The 23,476-nt window shown below is 41.1% G+C and overlaps 1 protein-coding gene across 1 annotated transcript in view; it reads right to left on the bottom strand.

The window, feature by feature from the left end:
- Positions 1 to 23,476, bottom strand: part of SGK1 (serum/glucocorticoid regulated kinase 1) — a 71,090-nt gene that overhangs the window by 12,391 nt on the left and 35,223 nt on the right. Inside the window, exon 3 of the mRNA XM_010401317.4 lies at positions 12,253 to 12,328. Within this exon, the coding sequence (XP_010399619.2) occupies positions 12,253 to 12,328 (76 nt within the window). The remainder of the gene's footprint in view (positions 1 to 12,252; positions 12,329 to 23,476) is intronic.

The following is a 23,476-nucleotide window of genomic DNA, read 5'->3' as shown; positions in this document are numbered from 1 at the left end:
AAGTGTTAAAAGGTGTCCCAGGCAGAAGGATGCAAAACATGCATCCTGAACAGGGCTTTATCTATAGTCATTTGTGTTCAATGATTTATAATTTTAGGAGACGTTGGGTCCCTTGCATGACCCAGATAAATGTGGGGTTATTACAGTATCTCTGAGCATAGATTAATTAGTCTAAGATAGAGAGCAAGGGAAGAAGTGTTAATTTTGCCCTAGGTAACTGGTCCAGAATAGAGTAAAAATATTTTTATATTCAGTCATAATATATTTACTCTCCTTAAGTTTTGTTACTTGAGTTAGGCATATAGTCATCAAAGGTACCCTCCTTGGTCAGAAGAGACAAATAAGCACCCTGAAGGCAACTCAGTGCATCTGTGGCCTGAGTCAGGCAGTGTCTGCTGTTAAGTTGAAGGAGTTTGGTCCTGAAACCCACAGATAACAAGAGGCTGATTTGAATTACAGGTGATTTTTTTCTTTCCTTTTTCTGAAGCTTTACATATAAAAGATGTGGAATCACTTTAGAGGATCATTTAGTCAACATACACTGAGAGAGCTGGTCATTTTATTCCTGATCTATCTATATTTACAAAAAAGAAAAAATCCTGTGGCAAGTTTAAACAACACATATGTTAGCCAGAGATTCCCAACCTTAGTCCAATTTAGTTATGGACCTGAAAGAATACTTTCAACATGGTTATAACTCTCCATAGTGCTCCTCAAGATCGAATTATACATGTTGGCTTCCAGTTAGCAGCCCTGTGTGGTTGTGTGGTGCAGTGGATATACAAGACATACCAGTTTTCTTAAAATTAATTGACTTTATCTTGCCTTGCACTGAGTCTGATGTCATCTCAGACAGATGTGAAAGTATTAGTTCTGTTTTACAAAGGTGAGAATTGAACCACAGGGTAGACAATGTGTCTCATCTGAGGGAGGTCTGCGGCAGAACCAAAAATTAAATGTGGAGCTAACTTTCTCCCATTCTAGTATCTAGATTAAGATTACTGTACAGCAACGTATATTCCATATCTGCCTTTTTGTGTACCCTTATTTGTGTAATAACATGCATTGTAAACAGACAGTTTTGGATGGCAAGAGCCAGAGCAAGCACTGCAGGTATTTGCTCTACCTTGGAGGAATGCTACTGAGATATCTGATATTACTATAGCCCTTCTTCCTTTCCCAGCAGGAGCCACTCATCACAGTGAAAAATGAGGGACTTGGAACACTGACACCTAAAAGGCTGTTATGCCAGGAAGAACCTGAATCCAGATTTGTGAGGAAGGAAGGAAGTATAACCATATTCACATTGAACTGGCAAGTGGTAGCATCACCTGCCACCATCCAACACGTTGGAAATGCCAAGAAAGAGCTTTTCCCACAGCACAAGATCACCACAAAGAATATTACTGTAAGACAAGTCCCACAGCTGTTTCACAGGCTGACACAGAAAGAAAAAGCCACAAATATTCCCAGCATTAATTTCTCTTTTTCACTTCCAGATGCCATCTTCAAACCTGTTCAGTCATTCACTGCACTGTGAATCTCTTTGTAGTGTTCCAATTAGTCAATTTTTTTTAACACCTTAAGCCCTAAAGTGAATTGGAAACCTTTGATATGGGTTTTATTTACTTTGCTAGAAGCTGTCTTTACCTTTTTTGTAAATGCTTTGTGTGACTCCACAAAGCTCAAGTGTTTTGTCCAGATGTTTACTAGGCTTCAAGACCAAAAGAAGATGCTGGAACATATAACCTGGCTGTCTGAGTAACAAGTCTTGCATTTGTTGCTATGTATATCAGATCCAACAACTTTACCTCTGAGGTTTCTTGTCTCTTCCTCTTAACTCATATTTGACTATCTCCAAATTTTCATCCAATTCAGGGATAAGAATCACAAGGCTTGACAAGCACAGACACCCACCCATGCACAGTCATGCAGTGGACCACAGGCTGTGAGTATATGACCTTTCCAGCCTGCAGCAAGGGCTGCCTCGCCCCTGTACATCTGCATCTGCTCATCAGCACCCACATGGTGGGTGTTACCAACCCTTGGATCAGCTGGCAGATCTCCATATGGGAGCTCCCACTGACTTGCATTAGTCAGCCAGGTGATGAGCAGCTGGGCACAGCCTCTTTAGCTGCCGCAGCTGAAGCTGGAGGCAGACATGTCCCAGCCCACTCAGTGGGCAAGGCATAGTGCCATTGGCCTTGCACACCTTCCCTGCACTGTTATTTTAAACTCGTAAAAAAAAAAGGAATACAGATTTGCAAGTGTGCCATGCTCCAACTACTTGTGAAATTTCTGTAATGCTCCTGTCAGAACCTTATAATATTATATTTTTTCAGAAAATGCTTGCATGCAGGAATGGGGAAGAGCAGGTCTAGCTTACTGGATTCCTGGTGAATGCAGTGTGACTGGTACATAATTCTCAGTGTGACACTAATCTCTGTACCCTCAGTGAGATGACCACGACACCTCTCTGCCTAGCTGAATATAATGCCTCAATCTTTCACACAAGGCAGGCTTAATAACACTATAGAATTAATTTTTTTATTAAAAGGAAGAATATGAGAAAGAAAATCGACCATCTCTATATATTTTTAATAGGGCATCAGAAAAATTAAGTCCTGGAACTCTGAGTTGTTGTGAATGTGCCAATGTGCCTTGTTGCAATATAGGAAACATTACTAAGCAGCTTGTACGTTGTTGACTGTGGAGTTCTTTAGAAATACGGATAAAGTCCCAGCTGAAGAAATAAAAGCATAAAGAGATTAAGCAAGGTACTCTCCAATGAGATGGGGGACTGAAAACAAGACTTTTGGCCTTTGGTATTCTACCCCTAGTGCAGACAGACGAACCACTGAGGGCAAATTTAAAGTTTAAATGCAGAAAGTCTAAGAATAATTTAGCTGCTAATGGCAGCATTTAGTCACTTGCAAAGCATAACACTGTGGACTTCTCTACACTTATAGGGAACTCCATTACTAGTGCTGTTATTCACGATTTTCACTCAGCAATGATTTTCACTTATGCATGTTTTTATCCTGAGCCCTTTAAACCTTCACACAGGCAAATATTAACGGTGACATTTTAAAGAATGAGGAGATGGGGAAGTTGGATGAGTTGGGCCACTGTCATATGATGATCCTGAAACAGAATAAACATTTTGTAAGGCTTGTGACTTTCAATCCCATGCTCAACTCATTTGATATATAGCCCACCTCCTACAAAGCAAAACTTGACAGCAGTTTTGCTCCTTTGGTGACTGACCCAGACTGACTGACTCAAAACAGTGGTTTAAATTACAACTATTGGACTTGGGATCAAAGTCAAATGCTGTCTTCTCCCAGGTTCCATGAGGTTTGAAAGTAGCACTCTGTTTTTGACCTGATCCACAGTTTTGAATTCCTTAGTGCTTAGTGGCAGACAAGAGGCACAGAAAGGAAAGATATTTCTCAGAAAGGAAGAAAAGGTGTTTGTGCCAGTGTTTGAGATATGAAAGTATGAAATAAGCAATGATCTGCATATGCCAGATTCAGCTGAGTAGTAACTCTACAACTGCCTAATCCTATTTTGATTTCACTATATCTGTTTCAAAATGAATAGAATGGTAGTAAAATATGCTTAGCTTTGTCTGGAGATAGCATTATGAAGCATTTTTTACAGACCACATTTTTCTCATATTTAGTAGTATGTATAGATATATATTTATATATTTTTTGCTGTGATTGTGTTTTTAATGGAATACATATTTATTCTATCTTGTTTAACTCTTCTATGTTGAAAAGGATACACAGAACTTACAACTCTTTCATCAAGTCTCAGGTCACACTGATGAAAGGTCTGTAACCACTCCAACCCCAGAGCATTTGCCTTGATTATTTCATGTGTATTTGTCTTTAGGTGCTGCAACCACAACTAGAGAACTTCCAAGTCACTTTGGCCGTGTGAGTTGAATCATAGAATAATATAAAATGACTTCTATTCATGCGTTTGTGCTCACTGAAACATATGTACAGTAGTGACTAATGAATTAGTGAACATATTTGTTAGAAGCAGCTTAATAGGAAAATGTGTTTTGTTCTTGGAGGGGGGGAAGGCTATTACGAGGTTAGAAACTGTGAGAACCAACATTATTTCATTAATATAATGAGTGTTTTCCCTTTATACATATTTTTATTCTCAGATGTGGTGTTTTTAAATATTGAAGAATATTATGAGACTGATACATCAGGTCCCACTTTGTTAAATAAGCTTATTCGTGGCTGCCAGGAAAGGACATAAACATCTCTGAACATTTCTCATTATCTTGTGCCTTTAACAGTGTCTCTCAAGTCCTGTTAATTCAGGGATTGCTTAGTTTTTTGGAAAACTATCAATGGACCACCTTGTGCAGCACAGCTACAGGATTCAAATTCACAAAAAAACCTATAATGAAGCTAAGCTTTGAGTGTTCACTCACTTGCCTTTATCAAGAGTGTTTTGAGAATATTATTTCCTTTATTTCTGTGTTTCTTCTGCTTTACTGATTACCTAGAAAAAAATTTGCAGCTATTACTTTAGGTCACCATCTGATGTTTAATGGACTTCCTGTACTGTCAAAGACCGTGAAACACCTCTGCATGGTACCTAACACGAACCATTACTGGAGATGAGATCCTGGACCAAGAGAACCTTTGCTTGGAACAAAGAGGCAATTCAAATTCTCTTTAAGCAATTTAAGAATGCTAAACTGGTTAAAAACTATTTTATCAGTATATTACAGCTATCGACTTGTAAAAAGTCCTGTTTCGTAAGACACTGTCATTTTCACAGAAAATCTTAAAATAGATTCCAAAATCACATTTTACTCTGAACTGGCTCCACTGGAACAAAAACATGCTTCCAGGCTATATGCCATCATCCACGAGCATGGCTCAGCATCCTGACACTTCTGTGAGGCCGGCTTACAAGAAATGCAGAACTGCTGAGATGCTGAATTCTTTTCACAACACGAAATGTTTAGACTGCTAAGAAAAGAAAAAAAAAAAAAAAGGGAACTGGTGTGGGAGTGTGTGGGGAACTCCATATAGAAAGAGGAAGTATTGTGTGACTGATCAGGAAATGGGTACAAAGCATGTGTTTTGGTAGTATTTTCACTTGTTTTGGGGGCATTTCCATAGAGAACTGGAATCTGGCCCTGCATTTAGATATTACTTCACTCCAGAGTGAAAGGCAGGCACTAATTTGGAGAGAAACACACCAGCTGTCAGCCTTTGCACATAGCAACACGGCACAACAGCTGAAGGTAGGTCGCACAAACACAACATCCCACGGAAATAGCAGTGTTGTAGAGCCATTCTTGGCTGCAAGAATCACAAACAATGCTCTGACTTCTATAAAAAGAGAAGGCTATTTTCCAGGCTGTATTTTCTGAGAGGAGTTTGTTCTCTTTTACCTCCAAAAACTCTGGAATACGTCTGTGCTACAAAAACTCCGGGGAAATAGGCACGGCAGCAAGGTGCGAACACAATGAAAGCCCTTTCTGATCCTGCCTGCCAAGGCACTTCTTTACCATGCACAGATTTGACAGGATAGAAATTTAGCCCTCATCTTTCCATAAACATTGTCTGGTCTGAAGTACACTGCCAGCCCTTGTGATGTCAGGGCTGTTCACTCCTTTGGTTTTGTCACGTGATTATTTTTTCCAGAACCAAGAGAAGAATTCCAAAAATGTGACAGTTCTTCTTGTGTAAAGTGAAGTTCTGCTTATTCATTTTCTCTTGAGCAAGTTGCTGTTAATCAGATGTTTGCAGAGTTGTGGGAGGGTAGTGTACTGCCCTCAATGCAATGAAGTAATTTTTAAAGGAAGTCCTTGTATGGACAATTTGTTCATTGTTTTGGAAGATTTCAAATAGCATTTCCAGAAGGGCCAATTAAAATTCCAGATTTGATTCCCCTTACTAAGTCATTCCTCAGTCAGCTGGGAGGCAGAGAGGGGAGCTTGGGTATGCTGGCGCAAGTGAGCAGCACAGAAAGCTGAGACAAAATCCCTAACAGAGGATATTTTGGATCTTCCACTCCAGAACAGAAATGCAATTCTCCTGCAGAGTTATAAAGGGACTGAAATAAATGAAAGATATATTTCAAGGGCTGTCATCATAAAGCTCCTGAGCAACATGCTCAATGATGTAGAGTGGGACAATTATTTGGAGGACTCGTTTTGCCATTGGCTTTCCCCTCTCTGGAGAACGAAACTTCTTAGCTTAAATGATTTCAAACTTGACCCATCCCCCTTTGCTAAGTAGATCATATTAGTCTACATTTGTCCTGTATCACAGTGTAGCAAAAGTGTCATGGTGTAATTTCCTGCACTGCTCCCCTGGTCTTTGTCATGTCTTCTTTTTCAGCCTTGTTTTTCCCTCTGTCTTCTTTCCAACCTTTCCACTACTCCTTGGAGTAATCTTTTTGCCTTAATCTGCTTCTTCATTTCTCCTTCTACAGATGAAATGAAGCACACAAACCAGTGCTCTCTCAGGCCTTTCTTTCTTCCTAGCTGCATCACGTTGAAGCCAGCACTCTGAAAGCAACATCATCAGCTATAGTCACCTTCAGTGGAACATCATGAGTTCAAAGTCATCTTCAAAATTATTTCAAGTAAAAGAGATCATTTCTCATGGTTTTAACTCATAGGGCGAAGTCAAATAGGATGTGGAAAACGGGAGAGTTTTGGCCACCCACTTAGAGATGGACATTAAGAAACTGGAGGGAGCCAGAGTGGAGGGCTACTGGGTTGATCAGGGTTCTAGTGCACCATACCACTGAGGAGAGGCTGAAGAGCTGAGCTTGTGTAATCTGATGAGGAGGAGGCCAAAGGCAGTTGAACAGCAGCCTATGACTTCATGATCAACAGCTATGATGACACCAGAACCAAACTGTTCCCAGTGGTGACAGAAGGTGCAAGAAGAGGCAACAGCAGCAAGATGAGTGTTCAGCTTGGCCACTAGGAAACAAAATGCAATACTGGAGCGTAGTGCAGCCTGGGTACAGGCTGCTTTGAGAGCTGGAGGAAACCCTATCCCTGGAGGTTTCCAAGCCTTGATCAGACAAAAGCCACACTGACCTGCTCCAGCACTGATCATAGTCTGCCTTGGAGTGGGATGGGTGATCCACAGGGCCCCTCTAAATAGCACTAAAACACGACAAACATGTATTTATCCCCTCAAAACACTTAGTGAAGAGTTCTCTGTGCTTCCCTCAGTTAGCCAATCCCTCCTGAATGGGAAGAGGAAAATAATATTTTTTCTTTTTTTTAAGTGAAGGATCATATAAAGCAACTTGAACAGCTAAGGTAATTCTGGCATAAGTAGAATACCTCTAACTCTTGCTTTAAATGGGATACATCTCATGCAGGTATTGTCCCATCGGTTTTTCCTCCCTTTCAAAACCCTACATTTGTGGAAGTGCTAGAAGATGTGCAGGCAGAGCACAATGCTGAGAGCCCAGGAAACATGCCCAGCAGAGCAGAACCTGTACTTTCTGTTGTTAAAACTGTGTTGGGATTCTGACACATCTGTTATGTAGTAACAGACCTAGGAGGAAAAAGCTTGTGTGCATGGAGAAGTATCTCTATCCCCCATCCAGGCTGCTCTGGAGCTTGAAGGGTATCTATAGAGCCCAGGCCATGTAGGTCACCCTGTATTAGAATGTATACTCTCAGTTCTACAAACCAGTGCAGACACGGGTTTTTATTTTTAGGTAGACAAGTAGCCTTTTAGTTTTAGTGGGATGATTCACATCCATGCACTGATGTATATGTGTGCCTCTAGAATGAACATTCTTTATTTGTTGTTTCAATATTTATGTCTTTTCTCTGAGTTACTCTAATGAGATCTTTGTTCAATTTTTGTTTTTCCTGGGGCTGTCTACAGGCATCCAATGCTTTTTACAGGGCTGTGTTTCTTTTAAAGTTTCCAATTCCTTGGCATGAATAAATTCACTTTTTTTTTACTGTGATGCTTTAAATACTTTGTTTAGGACAGGTCGTAAGCCACAGTCTTGCATTCTCTTTTAACATACTTGCAATCTTATTTTTTGTCCAGCCACATTAAAAGCAACAGCAATTTTCCATCTGTTTTAATTTGCAGTAAATGAGTTTATGCTGCTGTGTTTTACACAGACAAGAGCTTGTCTTCTTCAGTAATTATTTCAAGACAATACTGTTTGAATGATGTGATAGACTAAATGAAAATGATAACATATCTCAGGTAAACTAAGTAAACTAAGTAATTTTCCTCAAATATATTAAATTCTGATTACAATAAAAGGGTTTTAATTCATTTCCCTCACCACTGAACTGATTCACAAATTGCCTTCTGAGAAGTACAGTGACAAAGCATATGTAAGTATCTACTTGAGACTACAGAGGATATCAAAGAGCATTGTGACTGTTGACATAATTTAAAATGAATCTATGCCAGTGACTGAGATCACATCCCTTAGTCCACAAATTCCTGAGAAGTGGGAAGATTTCCGAGGTTTTCAAACAGTCTTAGACATCAGTCATTGCTACTGTTTACATGGAAAAGTTTGAAACATAGTTTCTTCTCCACATGAACAGAAGCCTCTTGTCTCCTGTGCAGGAGCTGAAGAAGCAGAAGGTGTCCTTGAAGAAGCTTTCAACTCTTTCCTAAGGCAATCAGTCTAGGGACACCCTGCTCTCTGCCTAGGGCCTTGAAAGGTAATTAGGGGCTAATGCTTAGCAAGCCTTAGTTAGCCCTTCTCTCTTCTGAAACACCTCAGAGCACTTGCATTGGTGCGAAAAGAATTAAAAGTCTCCGCAGTCAGCCTGTTCTGTTACGGGATCCATTCGTTCTGTGTGGTGGTAAGGGCTGATGGATTCCAGCATGCTGCTACATTACATTCTGCCTTGGTTAGGGTTCCCCTTTCCTGGACAAACCTCACTCATTGAGAAGTGCAGTCACACAGATTTCTTTGCAAAATGTATTGCAGAAAAATATAACACAGAGAAACCTTGGACCACCACGACAAAAGAAAAAAAAATTGTATTTTTTCCTTGTAAGGAAGCAACATAAGCACATGCCCACTGTCAAGGTCACTTTTACAAGCAACATCAAAAAAACCCAGAAAATTATAGCAACTTTTCCTGTGGGATCCTCACAATATGACCTTTTAAATTAGTTTATTTCAATGTCTATAAAATTCAGAGCAATAGTTCTCCTTGGGCAGGAGTCAATCAATAGAAATGAACAACCAGGAGACTCCTGATACTCCTCTTCTGTGACACATTTTCCTAGAACTTCACCCTAATAATCTTGCAACAACCCATGCATTTGTGTTATTTATTGCTTAGCTGTGTGCATAACACACAAAAAGCTTGTAGATGATGGCCCCTGTACTGCTTTTCAAACATACGGTGCTCTCCTCTAAGGTCTTGCCAAAATGTGATCCCTGCTGGGGAAACAGGACCTCAAACATAATAAAGCCACAGTTTAGATACTGTCTGGAAGGGATACTGTGAAGGAAATGTTAGGGCAAGAGAAAAGGTCAGATCTGGATATAGTACCTCCTCATCACTCTGCTATTTTCTCCACTGGTGTTTTTTTCATCCTCTTGCCCTCCCTTACCTTCATCCTCCATAACTGCAGCAATGTAGCAGATCCTCTGGAAACCTCATCTAATGCCACACTCGGGAAGAAATCATCCAGAGTTCTGGTTTGGCCAATTTGATGCTGACCTCCTTCACCATATGGTATAGTAGGTCAGGTGCCAGACTTATAAATCAACAGAAAAAGATGCAAATTAAAAAAAAAAAAAAAAGTATTAAACCCCACAAATACTTAGTTCTGTGTTATATCTGAATGGGCTGTCCAGGAAAATGGACATCAAGGATTCCCTGCCACTGAATATCTCCAAGAATAAGTTAAACCCAGCTCATCCAGCCTTCCTTCATAGTCAAGGGAGAGAAAATGACACAGGTAGGGACTGATTCTTCTCCTCTTCAACCAGTTCTCCTGTAAGTCAGAAGAATGGTGTCTGTTCTTTGTCACAAAAACCAGTGACAACTGTGACAGCAGCACCCCCTTTGCAGAGGTCTGAATTCAGGTGAAACAATGGTTTTGGTTTTTATTTGAGAAAAATTCTTCAGAGCTACAGGTACTGGAAGCACAATTTTTTACAAAAAATTTAGAATGTGAAGTCATCACAGACCTTGCAAATTGCAGCATCTGAGTCGCCATGGAGTTCTGTTTCCTGCCTGACACCAGTGGCTCAAGGTTGACCTGCAGGGAAATCTGGAAGGACTTCTCATGCCTTCAATCTGGACTGTTACATTTCTTTTTTAGTGCAAGTTCAGTATGACACATAGAGAGACATGTATATTAACTGCAATTAAGCTTTATTAGACCTTTGATCTGCTACCATGTTGTAGTGTATAAATGAATGCATTAAAAGAAAAATCAAATGTAAAATAATTCTCTTCTGTAAGTTGCAAAGCTGAATTTCAAGCTGTGCCTTTAGAGCACCTTCATCACATTTTTAATTGAGCTAGCTTTTGTGTCAGGAAATAGGGCTTTGTTGGAAAAGATAAGGGAAAAGTAGAAAAAAAGCTGATGTTTCATTAAACTGAGAAATGCCATGGGCATGAAATTGTAATCTTTACATTTGGCAGTTGTGCCCTGGCAGAACAGCCCTTAAACTTCAACTACTCTGGGACGAGGTCCCAGATTAGCAAACCGTGAGCACTTTTTCTGCTTTAACTGAAATTAGCCTGGATACCCAATTAACATGGGTAAGAAAAGAACAGCTAGCATCCCCATCTCATCACCACTGCCAAGAAGTGGTCCCTAAATACTGTATTTTTAACTGGGTCATTTCCCAGATGGGGTTCCACATGTAGCCAGCTGTGGACTTAACTGAGAAGACAATAACTTGGTAGTGAAGAGAGTGCAGGAGCGAGCAAAAGGACATTGAGAGCCCTCCCACTGCACACATAGCTCGTAGCGGGGTAATCACTGGCCTAGTGCACTTCAGGCAGAAGAAAACACCACTCAAATGAGTTAAATCAGCTTCCCTGTGTGGACTACCATATTTTTTTAAAAAGAATCTGTTATAGCTATAGCTACCACTGCTTAGGAATCAGTGTAATTTGCAGCATTCACACACTACCGTGAGATCTCATGACTGAGTGAGCATATTAAGATAATTGAATGTATTTCTAAACTTGTTTCATAAAAGTTTATCATCTAGATCAGGATTTAATGTCTATGCATAGAAGCCAAGACTGGTTATAGGTCAGGGGAATTAACCAAGACCATTAAGTATTTGAAATCAAAGCAAGGAAGTGAAAGATTTCCTCCTAATGGGGACAGAGGCTTCTGGGATTTTTCCCAGGGGGGCAGTTGCAAAAATGGCAAAAAAAGCAGGAAAAAAATCACCCAAACATCCAAGTGAAATCTGCCTCAGGATCAGACATCTACTGTCATGTTAGGACCAGTTTATGTTTACTGGGACATTTGCGCTGTGTCGTCACAGCATTTTTAGGGGTAGTTTTTTCTTGGTTTAAATGTACTTCTGACATGTCATCTAACCACAATACCAACAATCCAAGTTAATCTGGTATACTTTTCATTTGTAAATAATATCTAAGCTTATTATTAGGCAAAGGGAAACAAAGACAAAGCACACAAAAAAAATCCACATCCCTCTAAAAAACAAAACTCCAAGATAAAAAGGAGATGGAGTAAGAAGAATGCACGTGAGCTCAACATATTCAATTTAATCTATCTATGCCAAAACTACTGAGGCTCCTCTTTGTGCACAGCTTAGTTCTCCTGCATACAGACCAGGGGTCACTGAGTGGCCACTTTTGCCCTCAGATGCATTCAGAGGACTCTAGCTATAGCTAACAAGAGCTCTGCTCACACAGCAGGTCAATGCTGAAACGTGTCTGACAGCTTATTAAACAGATCTGCTAGAATTCTGTTATTTCTCCTCATTATGCCATTGCATAATTCCTCTGGAGCCTTTGTGCTGCACATTGTGCGCTGCGGCCATGCATGCAAGTGCGGTTGTTGTTGTTTTCGCCCAGCAAACACTCCGCGGGTGAGAGCCTGCGTCTCACTTTGACATGAAAAACATCCTTCAATTAGGCTTGGCTTGGAGACAAAGCACTTCAGCCCAGAATAAAGGCACATCAGAAGCAGAGCACGCTGCCTGCTCAGCCCCGCTGCCCGCCCTGCAGCACACCACCCGTACCTGTGTCCTCCCCACCCCAGAGGGTCCTGGGCTCCGGCTTGGGCAGCAAATCTCCTTTGCTCTGGGGCTCCTTCATCTGAAAAACACAGAAGGAAACATCAGGTCATGAGAGCTTCCTATTGAGGTGGGTTTTGCTTTACAGCACTTAAGACCAAAATTATTTTCCATCCAAAGTGCATATTTCAGGCAACAGTGCAAGGCCCCTCTCCAGCTGTTTCTATAATCAGGGGCAAACTTACGAGGTGTGAGGTACTGCGATCTTTCAGAAAAGAAAAGGGCCCTGTGAGTCACTGTATTTTGAATTGCATTTTTCCATTTAAAGTATGTGTGTTGATTTTATACCACAGACCAGATGGTCCAGCCCCATTCTCCTGCCTTGGCCCTGCAGAGGTAGGGGAAGGGAAAGGAAATGGTGGACAGGGACCCAGAGGGTCTGTCTCCTGGTATGGAACCGTTTGCAGAGAGCAACTTTGCCTGCTTTCATTCACAGCAGGGACAACTTTAACAGAGGTGGGATTTGGTGTAGGGGATGCACAGGTGTAATCCTTTCACATATCCTTGCGATATCGCCAATGTGGAAGCCACAGACGCATGTTTCCCTTCCTGATTAACACTTCATCCTCATCCCTGCTATTGCAGTACATCTAACTTCTTGCCCTCTAGACCTCTCTTACTCACACATGAGGTTTGAATCAGAGCTAGGCAAGAATTTTGAGAACTAGGGGTGTGACTGTCCTCTGACACCACTTTGATAAAAACTCTGGCCTCAGTGGTGCTGTTTCGGGGTGATAAACTGAGTGGGAGGGTGAAGTCAGTCAGCAGGATTACACCTTTGCTAACCCTATCTATCCCAAAGTACTTTCCAGGCTCTCCATCCTACTGAAACGCTGCATCCAGCATTAGCATGGGAAGCAGCAGTCAAACAGCAATTAAGGTGCTGCAGAAGAACAAGGTGAAGAACTCCCACTGGAATTTTGGCTTTTGGTAGAGTTCTGGTGTCCAAAAACAGGAGAAATTTTCTTGTTAGCATCAAAACTTAAACATTTCTTCATAGAAATGCACTTTTCTCAAAGTCTGCAGTCCTGATTGATTAAGGAGTTTGTCAGTGTGGGTCTGGAACTCTGGTGGGTCGCTCATGTAGTGTTTTCAACTGTCCTGTTCTTTGTAGTGTTAGTTTTAGAAATACTTTCATCACAAAGAGTCACAACTCAAATGGCACTTCCCTCCCATTACACACACTCTAGACAGGTGTGAAGCTGTCTGGAGGATGCACAGGATTGCAAAACATTTAAAAAGTGGCTCACTCTTCAGATTGCATATTTCTGATTATCTTATTTCATAAGATTAAGCACATGACAAATAATATGGAAGAAAATGGCATTCAGGACAGCCACTGTTCTGGCTACTGTAAAACTCCTTGATTAAAGAACCAGAGGGACTGTGGGAAAGAAGCAGCACAGAAATAGAAAGTAAGTGTAGGATGAAGGGAGAGAAGGAGAGAAACTTTGATGCATTCCAGGCAGAACTGTGATAATGCCCAGAAAAAATGCAAGCTCAGAAAACGCAGGGAAAAGCATTTAAGAGAAAGCACATGGATCTGCATTTACAGAAAAGCACATCTTTATGTATGTACAAAACAATATAAATGCCAAAGCCACTGCGTCAGAGACAGAAGTGTTGTGTCCACAACGTCCATGAGAAATACAATTCAGACTTTGGGTGCTGCGAACCCTCAACTCTGTTACTTAATGGAGTCCAGTAAAAGTGGAAACTCTTGGCTACCCTGCCATGAGATGAGAGGCATCGCTATCACAGTTTGCAAAGATAAAATCTGGGAAGTTGTACAGACGGGCCACATGGAAAGACTCCCAAGGAAGCAAATTTGTGCTAAACAGGTACTAAAGAGGAGCAGAGCAGAAGAAGAACAGTGCACTAAGACCAATGACCCCCTGGAGGATCATGCACATCTCTCCCTCACCTCATGCACACACAGTGTCCTGCATGTGCAAGCAAAGACAGTTGGGGCTTTTATCAAGGGACCTGGATCAGCAGTGTGTCCATCAAACAGGAGCGGCACTGGGTGAGAGTGAAGGCACGCATTTGTACCTGCTGACAGAAGGAGGGTTCACAGCAGACACTGACACTGCAGCAGCATCACCCTTGTGTGTCTCATCACAGGTTAATGCCAGGAAGTCACAGAGCGGACAACAACCTGACTGCACTCCAGAGTTTGCCGATCTGCAGGACCACAGCCAGTAACATTTCTGTATTCCACAGCAGGGATGGAAGGTAAAAGAATTAAATTAGTGAAACCCCGAGAACACCAGGTACAGAAGTGACACAAATGGGCAGGAAACCTAGTTTGAAATAGCTTGTGGAACTCCTTTAGCACTAAGTGTGCCCACTTTAATTGTATATTATATTGCTAACAGTTACATCCATTTCAATAATTTTGTAATTTGCTTTTTTTCTCCTTTAATTTCTTCACAATTATCTGTATGTACAGCGGCACTTCAGTCACACCTTCCATTTTTATGTCTGTGCTTCCATTTCAATTGAGGTTCTTAAAACCTGAGGCCTCCTTAAGAAGAGCCCACTTGTTAATGTATGCAGAATTTTTCTTTTGTATGTTTTCCTGGATTATGTTTACATACTACCAATTCAGTCGTTCAATTCTATAACAGTTACACTGAAGAAGTTTTTTTTCATTTTTGGCAGTCAAATCCTTACCACGGTGCTTGTAAAATGCTGGATTAAGTCTGTTTCCTAGCTGACATTGCCCAAGCTTAAAGTTCAGTGAGGGGAAAAGAGACAAGAAATTTAATGCAAGTGGCCAAGTCTTTGTGCTAGCTGAGTACACATAAGCCACAGCAGATAAGACCTCAGCAGATCAAATACTTTAAAATAATACCCATACACTAGTGACTCAGTATATTAACCAGCACATTTTTCATACCACAAAGCAGAACTTTTCCCTTCCCACATTTCTTGTACTCCAATAATGTGACCGTGAAAGACCAACTGCCCAGGTGAGAGGGACTGCTCCCACTAAGCCTTGCCCTAGGAATCAGCTGTGGAACACTACATCCTTCGATTTGCAAGGGGTAAACCATGTTGGAGGCTCTTTCTCTGAAGCAGAGTTTAACAGCACTAGACTATGTTTTGAGTTTTCTCCTATCTCAGTGTCACTGGAAGAAGATAAAGGGAAGTAGAAGTCAGAAGTTCATATGTCAGTGCAAGCAACACTTAACTTGAAGTACCGATTTTGGCTAACATTCAGTGCTTTGTATATCTTGGGCAAATATGCCATTAATTGCATGATCCTGCTTTTTCTTGTTTTAGAAAGTAAAAGGATGGCAGCCTTTATAAATGTTTAATAAAATAGCAACTGCATCACTTCCTTCTCTGCTCGTTTTAACCCAGGCACACAGTTCTCTTCAGCTGTAATGTGTCTTGTTGTGTCCTCAGCCTGGAGACCACCCCTAAAAGAAAGACTGGGAAAGAGACAGGGTAGGCAGACTAGCTACCCATTCTTGGTGTGGGACAAGGAATGGGAAAGGCTGTTGAAATTCAAATACTTCATGAGATACTCTGAAAAAGCTCATCTTTCCCATGGCATCCAATATGGGAAAGGTTAAGGGCATCCAGACATTCATACAAGTGTCTCTGTGGCTAGACAGAGTTGAGCTGTTCAGTCTGGAGAAGAGAAAGCTTTGAGGAAACCTTATAGAAGCTTTCAGTACATAAAGGGGGCCAACAGGAAGACTGGAGAGGGACTTTTTACAAGTGCATGTACTGACAGGACAAGGGGAAATGGCTTTAAACTGGAAGAGGGTAGGTTTACATTGGATATTAGCAACAAATTCTTTACTGTGGGTGTGTTGAGGCACTGGAACAGGTTGCCCAGAGAAGTTGTGGATGCCCCATCCCTGGAAGTGTTTGAGACCAGGCTGGATAGGGCCCCAAGCAACCTGGTCTAGTGGAAGGTGTCCCTCCCCATCGCAGGGGAGTTGGAACTAAATGATCTTTAAGGTCTCTTCCTGCCCAAACTACCCTATGATTCTGCGGTTGCAGGAGCCCCAAAGGAGCTGAGACCTGGGGAAATTGCTTCCTCCTTTGCTGTGGTGTGGGCTCCACATTCCTTCACTGCACACAGCAAGGTATCAGGGGTGGAGAGCACCAAAAAATGGGAAAGAAGATCGTTTAAAGAAGACATGTTATTCTCTCAAAACAATGTTAGCAAGGCAGGTAGCACTTCTGGTCTAGAAGTGACCTGTGACTCTAACGCATGTGCTTGTAGAGGGATTGCTGCTGCTTAGCTTTCAGCCAGTTCCCACCTGCTCTGCTGAACCAAGAGCCAGAGAAATGTGGTTTACAAAGGCAGTTTCAACTCTGAAGCCTAATTTACACATCAACTTTGTTAATTATTTCATTGCTATACATCTTAACAGCAAGAGCTCATTATTGGCTGCATATTCTGTTCACTTGAAAGAACATCAATACCAACAGTGGAAGCAGAATATATTATCTAGACTAAATACCACAGCCACTTTGTATTAGAAAGAAAAGATGTTGCTCATAGATACAAAATGATACTCATTTATTAAACTGTCTGCTTTCACTGCTGTTTTCTGGAGTCCTGTAGAGGACCTACCTTATTCAGCAAGACATAGCCTGGGAATCCAGCATATTTTTGCCAGTGGGGTGACAATGAATATCCTGGTTTTGCTTGAGGTTATCAATTGTACAAATAAGTCACTGAATCTTTTATGACAGTTAGCATATTCTGATTTACAGCTTAATTCCTGTAGACAATCTCTTCCAATGACAAAAACATCAGAAAGTGACAGGGCCAAGCATGCATTAGCCCTGTGTGTTTGTGAAACATTCACCTAAAGTTAAAACATTCATAAAGTTGGTGGCTAAAATTTCTACAATCAGTCATAACAGCCAGTTACCCATTGAAATGAATGGGAGCCATCCATACTTCTCTTGACATGACGACTTCAGCACTCCTGAAGTCTCAGTGGTGTTACCTGAGTAAAGGTCCAAAACACCTGCCAAGACCACCATCACCAGGCCTAGCGCCCAGGAAGGGCTGTCACCACTGCTGGTGACCACAGTCATCTGCAGCTTCTAAAATGAGAATAGACTGGATGTCCCCATGCTGGTGTCCAAAGCAAGAACCCCAGGTGAGTCTGGAATCTGAGGTTGGCTAGACCAGCACATGGCTCCTGTAGCTTCTTACTGGCAGGTTCTCCCAACCTTCCTATGAAAGAATATTCAGAGGTTTACATAGCTGTTCTAAAAATTGTGAAAAGTCTAAGTTCTTCCCATGGGTGGAAAAAGCGGTGGTGCAGATTTCCATAAACCAGCCATGACTTGGACTGGGTTTGATTGTGCTGCATCACAGGGCCATAATTAAAAGCCATAACTAAGTGAGCTGCAAGGTGAGAGAAAGCCATTTCATGTGCTGCAATGCTGTTTCTCCAAGCTCTGTGTTGCTCCACACAATACTCTGCATCCTTGGACACCATCTCTGCAAAGGGTGCCAGTCCTGGGTACAGCGAGCTGCAGGCGCTCATAGTTTCAGGCACAGCTCCCCGGGCTATTACTACCATAAACACACAACACAGAGCAGCAAAGGCAGAGGTGTCTTTATTTATCTCTCAGGAGAAGAGGGTTTTCTATCTTAGCAAAATACATTTTTTTTTGTCTGTGGGACAGCCACAATATAGATACGCCAGTGGGATCTGAAGGATGCTCTTCCATGAAGAATCACCAAGACTGAAAACAATAATGTTCTTCAACTGCGTTACTGATTTATTCAAATAATTTCCTGCCATATCTTTGCTAAATAACAAAAAAGCACTCGGTGGTGCTGTTAATTATTGGAAAATATGTCCTCCTTTCATTAAAGCAATCTTACAATCAGATAGCAACTTTAATTTTCAATAAATATCAGGCTTTTGCCTCGACGTTTTGAGAAACCTTAGTATTTGTGGCAATGTTTTGTTCAGTTAAGATTGTCAGGGAAGGGAGAAACACATATTATTGGTGGACTAAAAACTAAGTTAAAGCAGAGCACGAAGATCTAATAGCATAACTAGATGCATAAGATATTGTAAAACTTGCTGCTAATCTGTTCAGGTTCAAGCTATTTGGAGTAGCTCACATCTAACCTGCAAAAACATAATGACATAACCCTCTTCCAGAGGTTGCTTGACCATTGCCAGGGGACAGAAGATGCATTTTTCTGCAGAAGGACATATTTGGCACTGGGTTAACTGTGTTTTTGAACCAAAGACCTTATCCTAGCCTAAAGCCAAGCTCAGGGACATGACTGAACATTCTATGAATCAGAGCTTTTATGATTCATTGCCTTCAACAGCGTAAACCAGAGCTGTATTTGATGATGCTGGGAACCAGATCAGTTTGAATGGGACTGGTTGGTGTAACAGGAGGGGGGACTGTGTTGTGCTTCACAGGACAGGGTCCCAGGGACAATGAAACTGCAAACCTGCAGTGCAGTGTAAATGCTGCGTCAAACAGCAATTCATTATGAATGTACAGCATGCTGTAGCTATATCACCTGTTCAGTTAGTGAAGGAATCCTTCCTCCCGACAAAACAAAGTCATGGAACAAGCAGAAGTGAAAATCAGCACTTTTCTTACCTACACTTACATGAAATTTCACCAGTGCTTTTTCTACAGTAGAACTACACGAATCCAAACAATGCATATAAATGTTATTTGGATTGATCATTATAAAGCAGCCAATGGCTTTATTTATGCCAAGTGGTGGAAGTAAGAGAGCATTGAATGGAACATTTTTTTAAAGCTACATTTTTCTCTTTTAGTTTAAAAATTCATTAAAGCCAGAATATGAGATCCACGGTTTCTAGCCTCAGATTTTGAAAGAGTTTGAATTTGGGTTCAGATTCATATCTGTGTTTTGTTCCATGGGACTGAATAGGAATCTTGAGACCAGACAATGCTGAATGGAGAGGAAATTCAGGTACATGACTGTAGATTTGGAAGTAGATGATACAAGGATCTTGCCTAATATTCTGCATAATGTGGCTATGGAATCTTGCCATATTTATTGCTACCTCACCCCCCTCACCTCTGGCATTTAATGTCTGATTTGGACTTCAGGATTTCCAGCGATGTAAAATCCACCTTTCCTTATATGAGTTATTTGTTCAACATTTTTTTCACTTTTTTTCCTACTGATTGCTTTTGCTTGATCTTCCAGTCTTGCTTTTATATCTTTTCTTTGAAGAGCTTTGTGTTACAAGTAGCTGCTTCACCAGGGAGATATTTGTAGGCCACAGTCAAGTTGCCTCTCAAATTCATTTTTAATGGAGTCATCATGGCCCTCTCATCCAGGGTTAAGCAATCTTGCATTTGACACAAGGAAAAACACACACAGTTCCTACAAACTAGCAAACAGAGCTATAAATTTGAGTCCTTCCAGTTGACTCACAATAACACGTACCTATATCCTAAATCAAGTTCATAAAAAAACCCCCAACCTTTAATTAACATTGGTTGTGTTTTCCAAAATAAGGTGTAATAGAAACAGAAAACATATCTAGACTATCAAAAAAATGGGATTTATTGCCATTTTTCCTTTTTTATGTAGTCTTAAGGAGGTCAACCTAAAGACTGCAGTTTAACTATCACAATGCCTTCTAGACTATATCCTCACTCTGTCCTGGGCACTAGTAGAGAAAACTAGATGCAATATTGTTTTGTTCTGTATTTTTCTATATGTGGCAAGAAATTAAAGCAGTGACTGCTCATGCAGTGATGTATGCCTTCCATGAGCCAGAGAAAATTGATAATATGTGGCATCTTGAAGTACTGAGCCAAAGGATTAATTATCTCAATTTTACAGAGGAAAATCTAAGTAACAAAGAGTTTGAAGATTTGTTCAAACTCAAATCTCAGTTCAAAGAATCTGGAATAGGCTTTAGTTTCCAATCCTCCAATTAATTTTCGTGATGAAGTGATATCCCCTAATACATTCTTACATAAGTATGACAATCAATTTACACATACAGTGGGGTTTATACCAGTGGAGAAGCCCTTTCTCTCTGTGTATTTTCTTGATGCTCATCAAGAACTTGGGAATCATTTTTCCAAGGCTTCCAGTTCTGCCATATATTCAGATACAAAGGGACTGAACTCAGTTAAGTGAGACAGTGGATCTGAAAGTCTGCCAACAGGACTAATAAGCTTTCAAAACCTCACATATATAGGATTTGCTCAGAAAAGGGTGAATTACTCAAGAAAAGGGCTAAATTTGTTCCTGAATTATTTGTTTTGTTGCAGCACAGCTCCAGACCTTGGCAACTTGGTGAGAGGAGGTGAAGGATAATGGCTCTGATGTGCGCAGGGTCCACCCTGAGCCAGCTGAGGTTTACAGCTGTTGAGAGAATCAGAAGGAATTTATCTGAGGGGTTCTGTGAGACCTATATGCTCTCCTGGTAGTAGCCAGGTGTCCTGTTCCACCTTAAATGCCGCCATAGCCTAAGCCCTCTTGTGTCCCCTAGCCCTGTGCAATGTCTATGCTGGCAGTGATGGGGAGCTCTCTACAGTCGTCTCTGTCCCTGTGTACAAGGATGCTTGTCTGGAACACAAACTTATTTGTACAGGAAGAGGGGCAGATATGCTTGACTGAAAACAGAAGGTGAGGCTGAAGGAGGAGCAGATGACTACCTGGACCCACCAGTAGCAAGTGCATGGTGCACTCACCAACTGCCCTGCTTCATCGAGACTTCCACTGCCACTGCCTGAGATGTACATATCCTGAGGAAGCCAATGTCACTTGCTCTAGGGACAGCTTCAATATCCTACTGACTGGGAAGTGTTGATATTTTCATAGTACTGCAGTTCTGTACTGTGACAGCAAGGTCAAGAACATATTATTACAAGAGAAGATTGTCTACTATACTTAGGTTTGACCCTTTCTGTTTAAAGTGCCTGATCATTCTCCATTTCATATTCCCTGCTAAGGAATCATTTGACCTGAAAATGAAAAGGAAATGAGGCTTAGAAGCAAAATGTTTTTTGGAGAGTCATTGTCTACCTATGCTATACTTAAAATCATATTTCCATTAATTTCTGACAACTCAGTGACATAGTGAGGAAATAATCTTGTTCTCTGTTTAAAACAATGAAAAATCTCACTCTGTCTTCAGGAGACAAATATCTGCAGGGAAAGAAAGCAAATTAGCAAAATCTGTACTTTTTTACTTAGGTTCATTTATGGTTGCAATGGTTGAATGCTGAGAGGAAGAAATGAAGCAAAGCTGTATATGGAACAAAAATGGGTGTCTAAATAATGCCATTGTTGTATGCTGTGTGAGTGCAAAACTTGAAATGTAATTATATGCAACTATGACAAGCCCGTGTTATTCTACACCCATATTTTGCAAGAGGTGGTGGAGGTGGAGTGATGCTGCCCTGATAATGAGGACAGTGATTGTTATTTGCCATTTAGAAACATGTATAGACACTGAAAATACTTAAATGGATAGGTTACTGCTATGTCAGGGGTATGATTAGCTCTTATCAGTGGGTTTCTTCTGGCTCTGCTGACAGGAAAAAAAAGAGGCTGGGTCACTCATGCAAGTTAGCATGCAACACATGCCCACTGCATTGAAGCCAGTCACAGAGGTATCCCCCACCTGCCTAACAATGGCTCTGTCCTGAGGAAGCCCCCAGCACTGGGGAGAGTAACAGCATGGTGACCACCAAAGCATTTCTGACATCCTTTGAGTGGCTTCAGTATGGGCTCACCCACTGTCAACAGTACTGGGATCATTTTCCAACACTTCCCTACGACTGGCTGTCAAGGCAGCTTAGGTGTCCAGCGTCCTATCCCTCTCTGCTTTTGCTGTCAGCCACCCTAGGTACAATACAACTTGTATGTCAGTATAAACATACATGTTGGCATTAAGACATGACTTTGGGATAGTGTTGGTGTAAAAAACCTCTAAAACTTCATTCTACCCAAGAAATAAATTGAGGGACTTAAGCCATAAAGTTCTATATGAACATAATTCTTATCTGGATGGATGTTTTTTACACTGATCAGCCACACAGCAATATCCAGTTTGGCTGAAACCTGGTTTAAATCACACTTAAACCAAATTTCTTTCCTCCAGTTGCAATCCACAATACAGGTTCTAAGGAATGAATGAGTAGGGCCTGTATGGTCCTTGCTGTCTGGCTTTGCATTTGCGAACAGTCTTAGCTCTGAACATTTGACAGTTTGATATTTGATGCTGTCATCATTAACAAGACGTGATCTTGCACAAAAGGGCTGGCCAAAGGTTCAGCATAAAATACCCAACGACTCTCATGTCCACTGAGCATATATGTTGGTCCTTAGTCTCTGCTGCTGTGAACTGTCTCTAGCCATGTGTTTTGAGAGGTAAGGGAAGAAAAAGGTATATTTCACTGCTTATTTCAAATCATAAAAGCACCAAAACAAGACTTCTGGATGTGTTAATACTTTCTCTTCCAATTCACTTTATGTCTAGTCATAGCAGCAAGAAAAATGGGATTTGTTAAAAGGGAAAAGATTTAACACACTTTTAAGTGTCAACAGTCATTGCAACTCTGAAAGGCAGTCGCTCCTTTTTTCACAGCACAAGTATTTGCTTGCATTTAGTTACCTAATCAGATATGAGAATGCTGGTTCATAGCTACAGATCTCTCTGGAGAAAGTTCCCACTTGTGGTTAAAGAGTCAGAGATTCAGTTTTTCCATTCCTCCAAAAGATTTATTCATCATGCAGGTCTTTTTCTTTCCAGCTGCCCACAAAACTTCAAAGCGGATGTAGTATAACCAGTGGTCCATCATTATCACTAAGACCATCAGCAGGATTAATTGATTTATAAATTGTGGCTTTGGTCCAAGAAGACCCTATGCTTCCCCCTCAAAGAAATTGAAGCAGCATTCTTAGTGAAATGATAGCATATGATTCCAACCCACCCAAAACTGGCAACAATCAAGCTAGAGCCAAACAGATTTTGAGGTTGTGACAGAATTGAGCAAGTCTGTTTCTATCAGCCTCACCACAAGACTGCTGCCAAGACACCGAAAATTCAAAACTCAGCATACACATCAGTTTCACTGAAAGAAAAATAATATTGACAAATGTTCTATGAAGGCACCAGACCCTTTTCCCCTCCCCAAAACACTTTTG

Source organism: Corvus cornix, chromosome 3 (genome assembly GCF_000738735.6).
Source record: "Corvus cornix cornix isolate S_Up_H32 chromosome 3, ASM73873v5, whole genome shotgun sequence".
Taxonomy (NCBI): Eukaryota; Metazoa; Chordata; class Aves; order Passeriformes; family Corvidae; genus Corvus; species Corvus cornix.
This window is presented reverse-complemented; position numbering and strand designations above follow the sequence as displayed.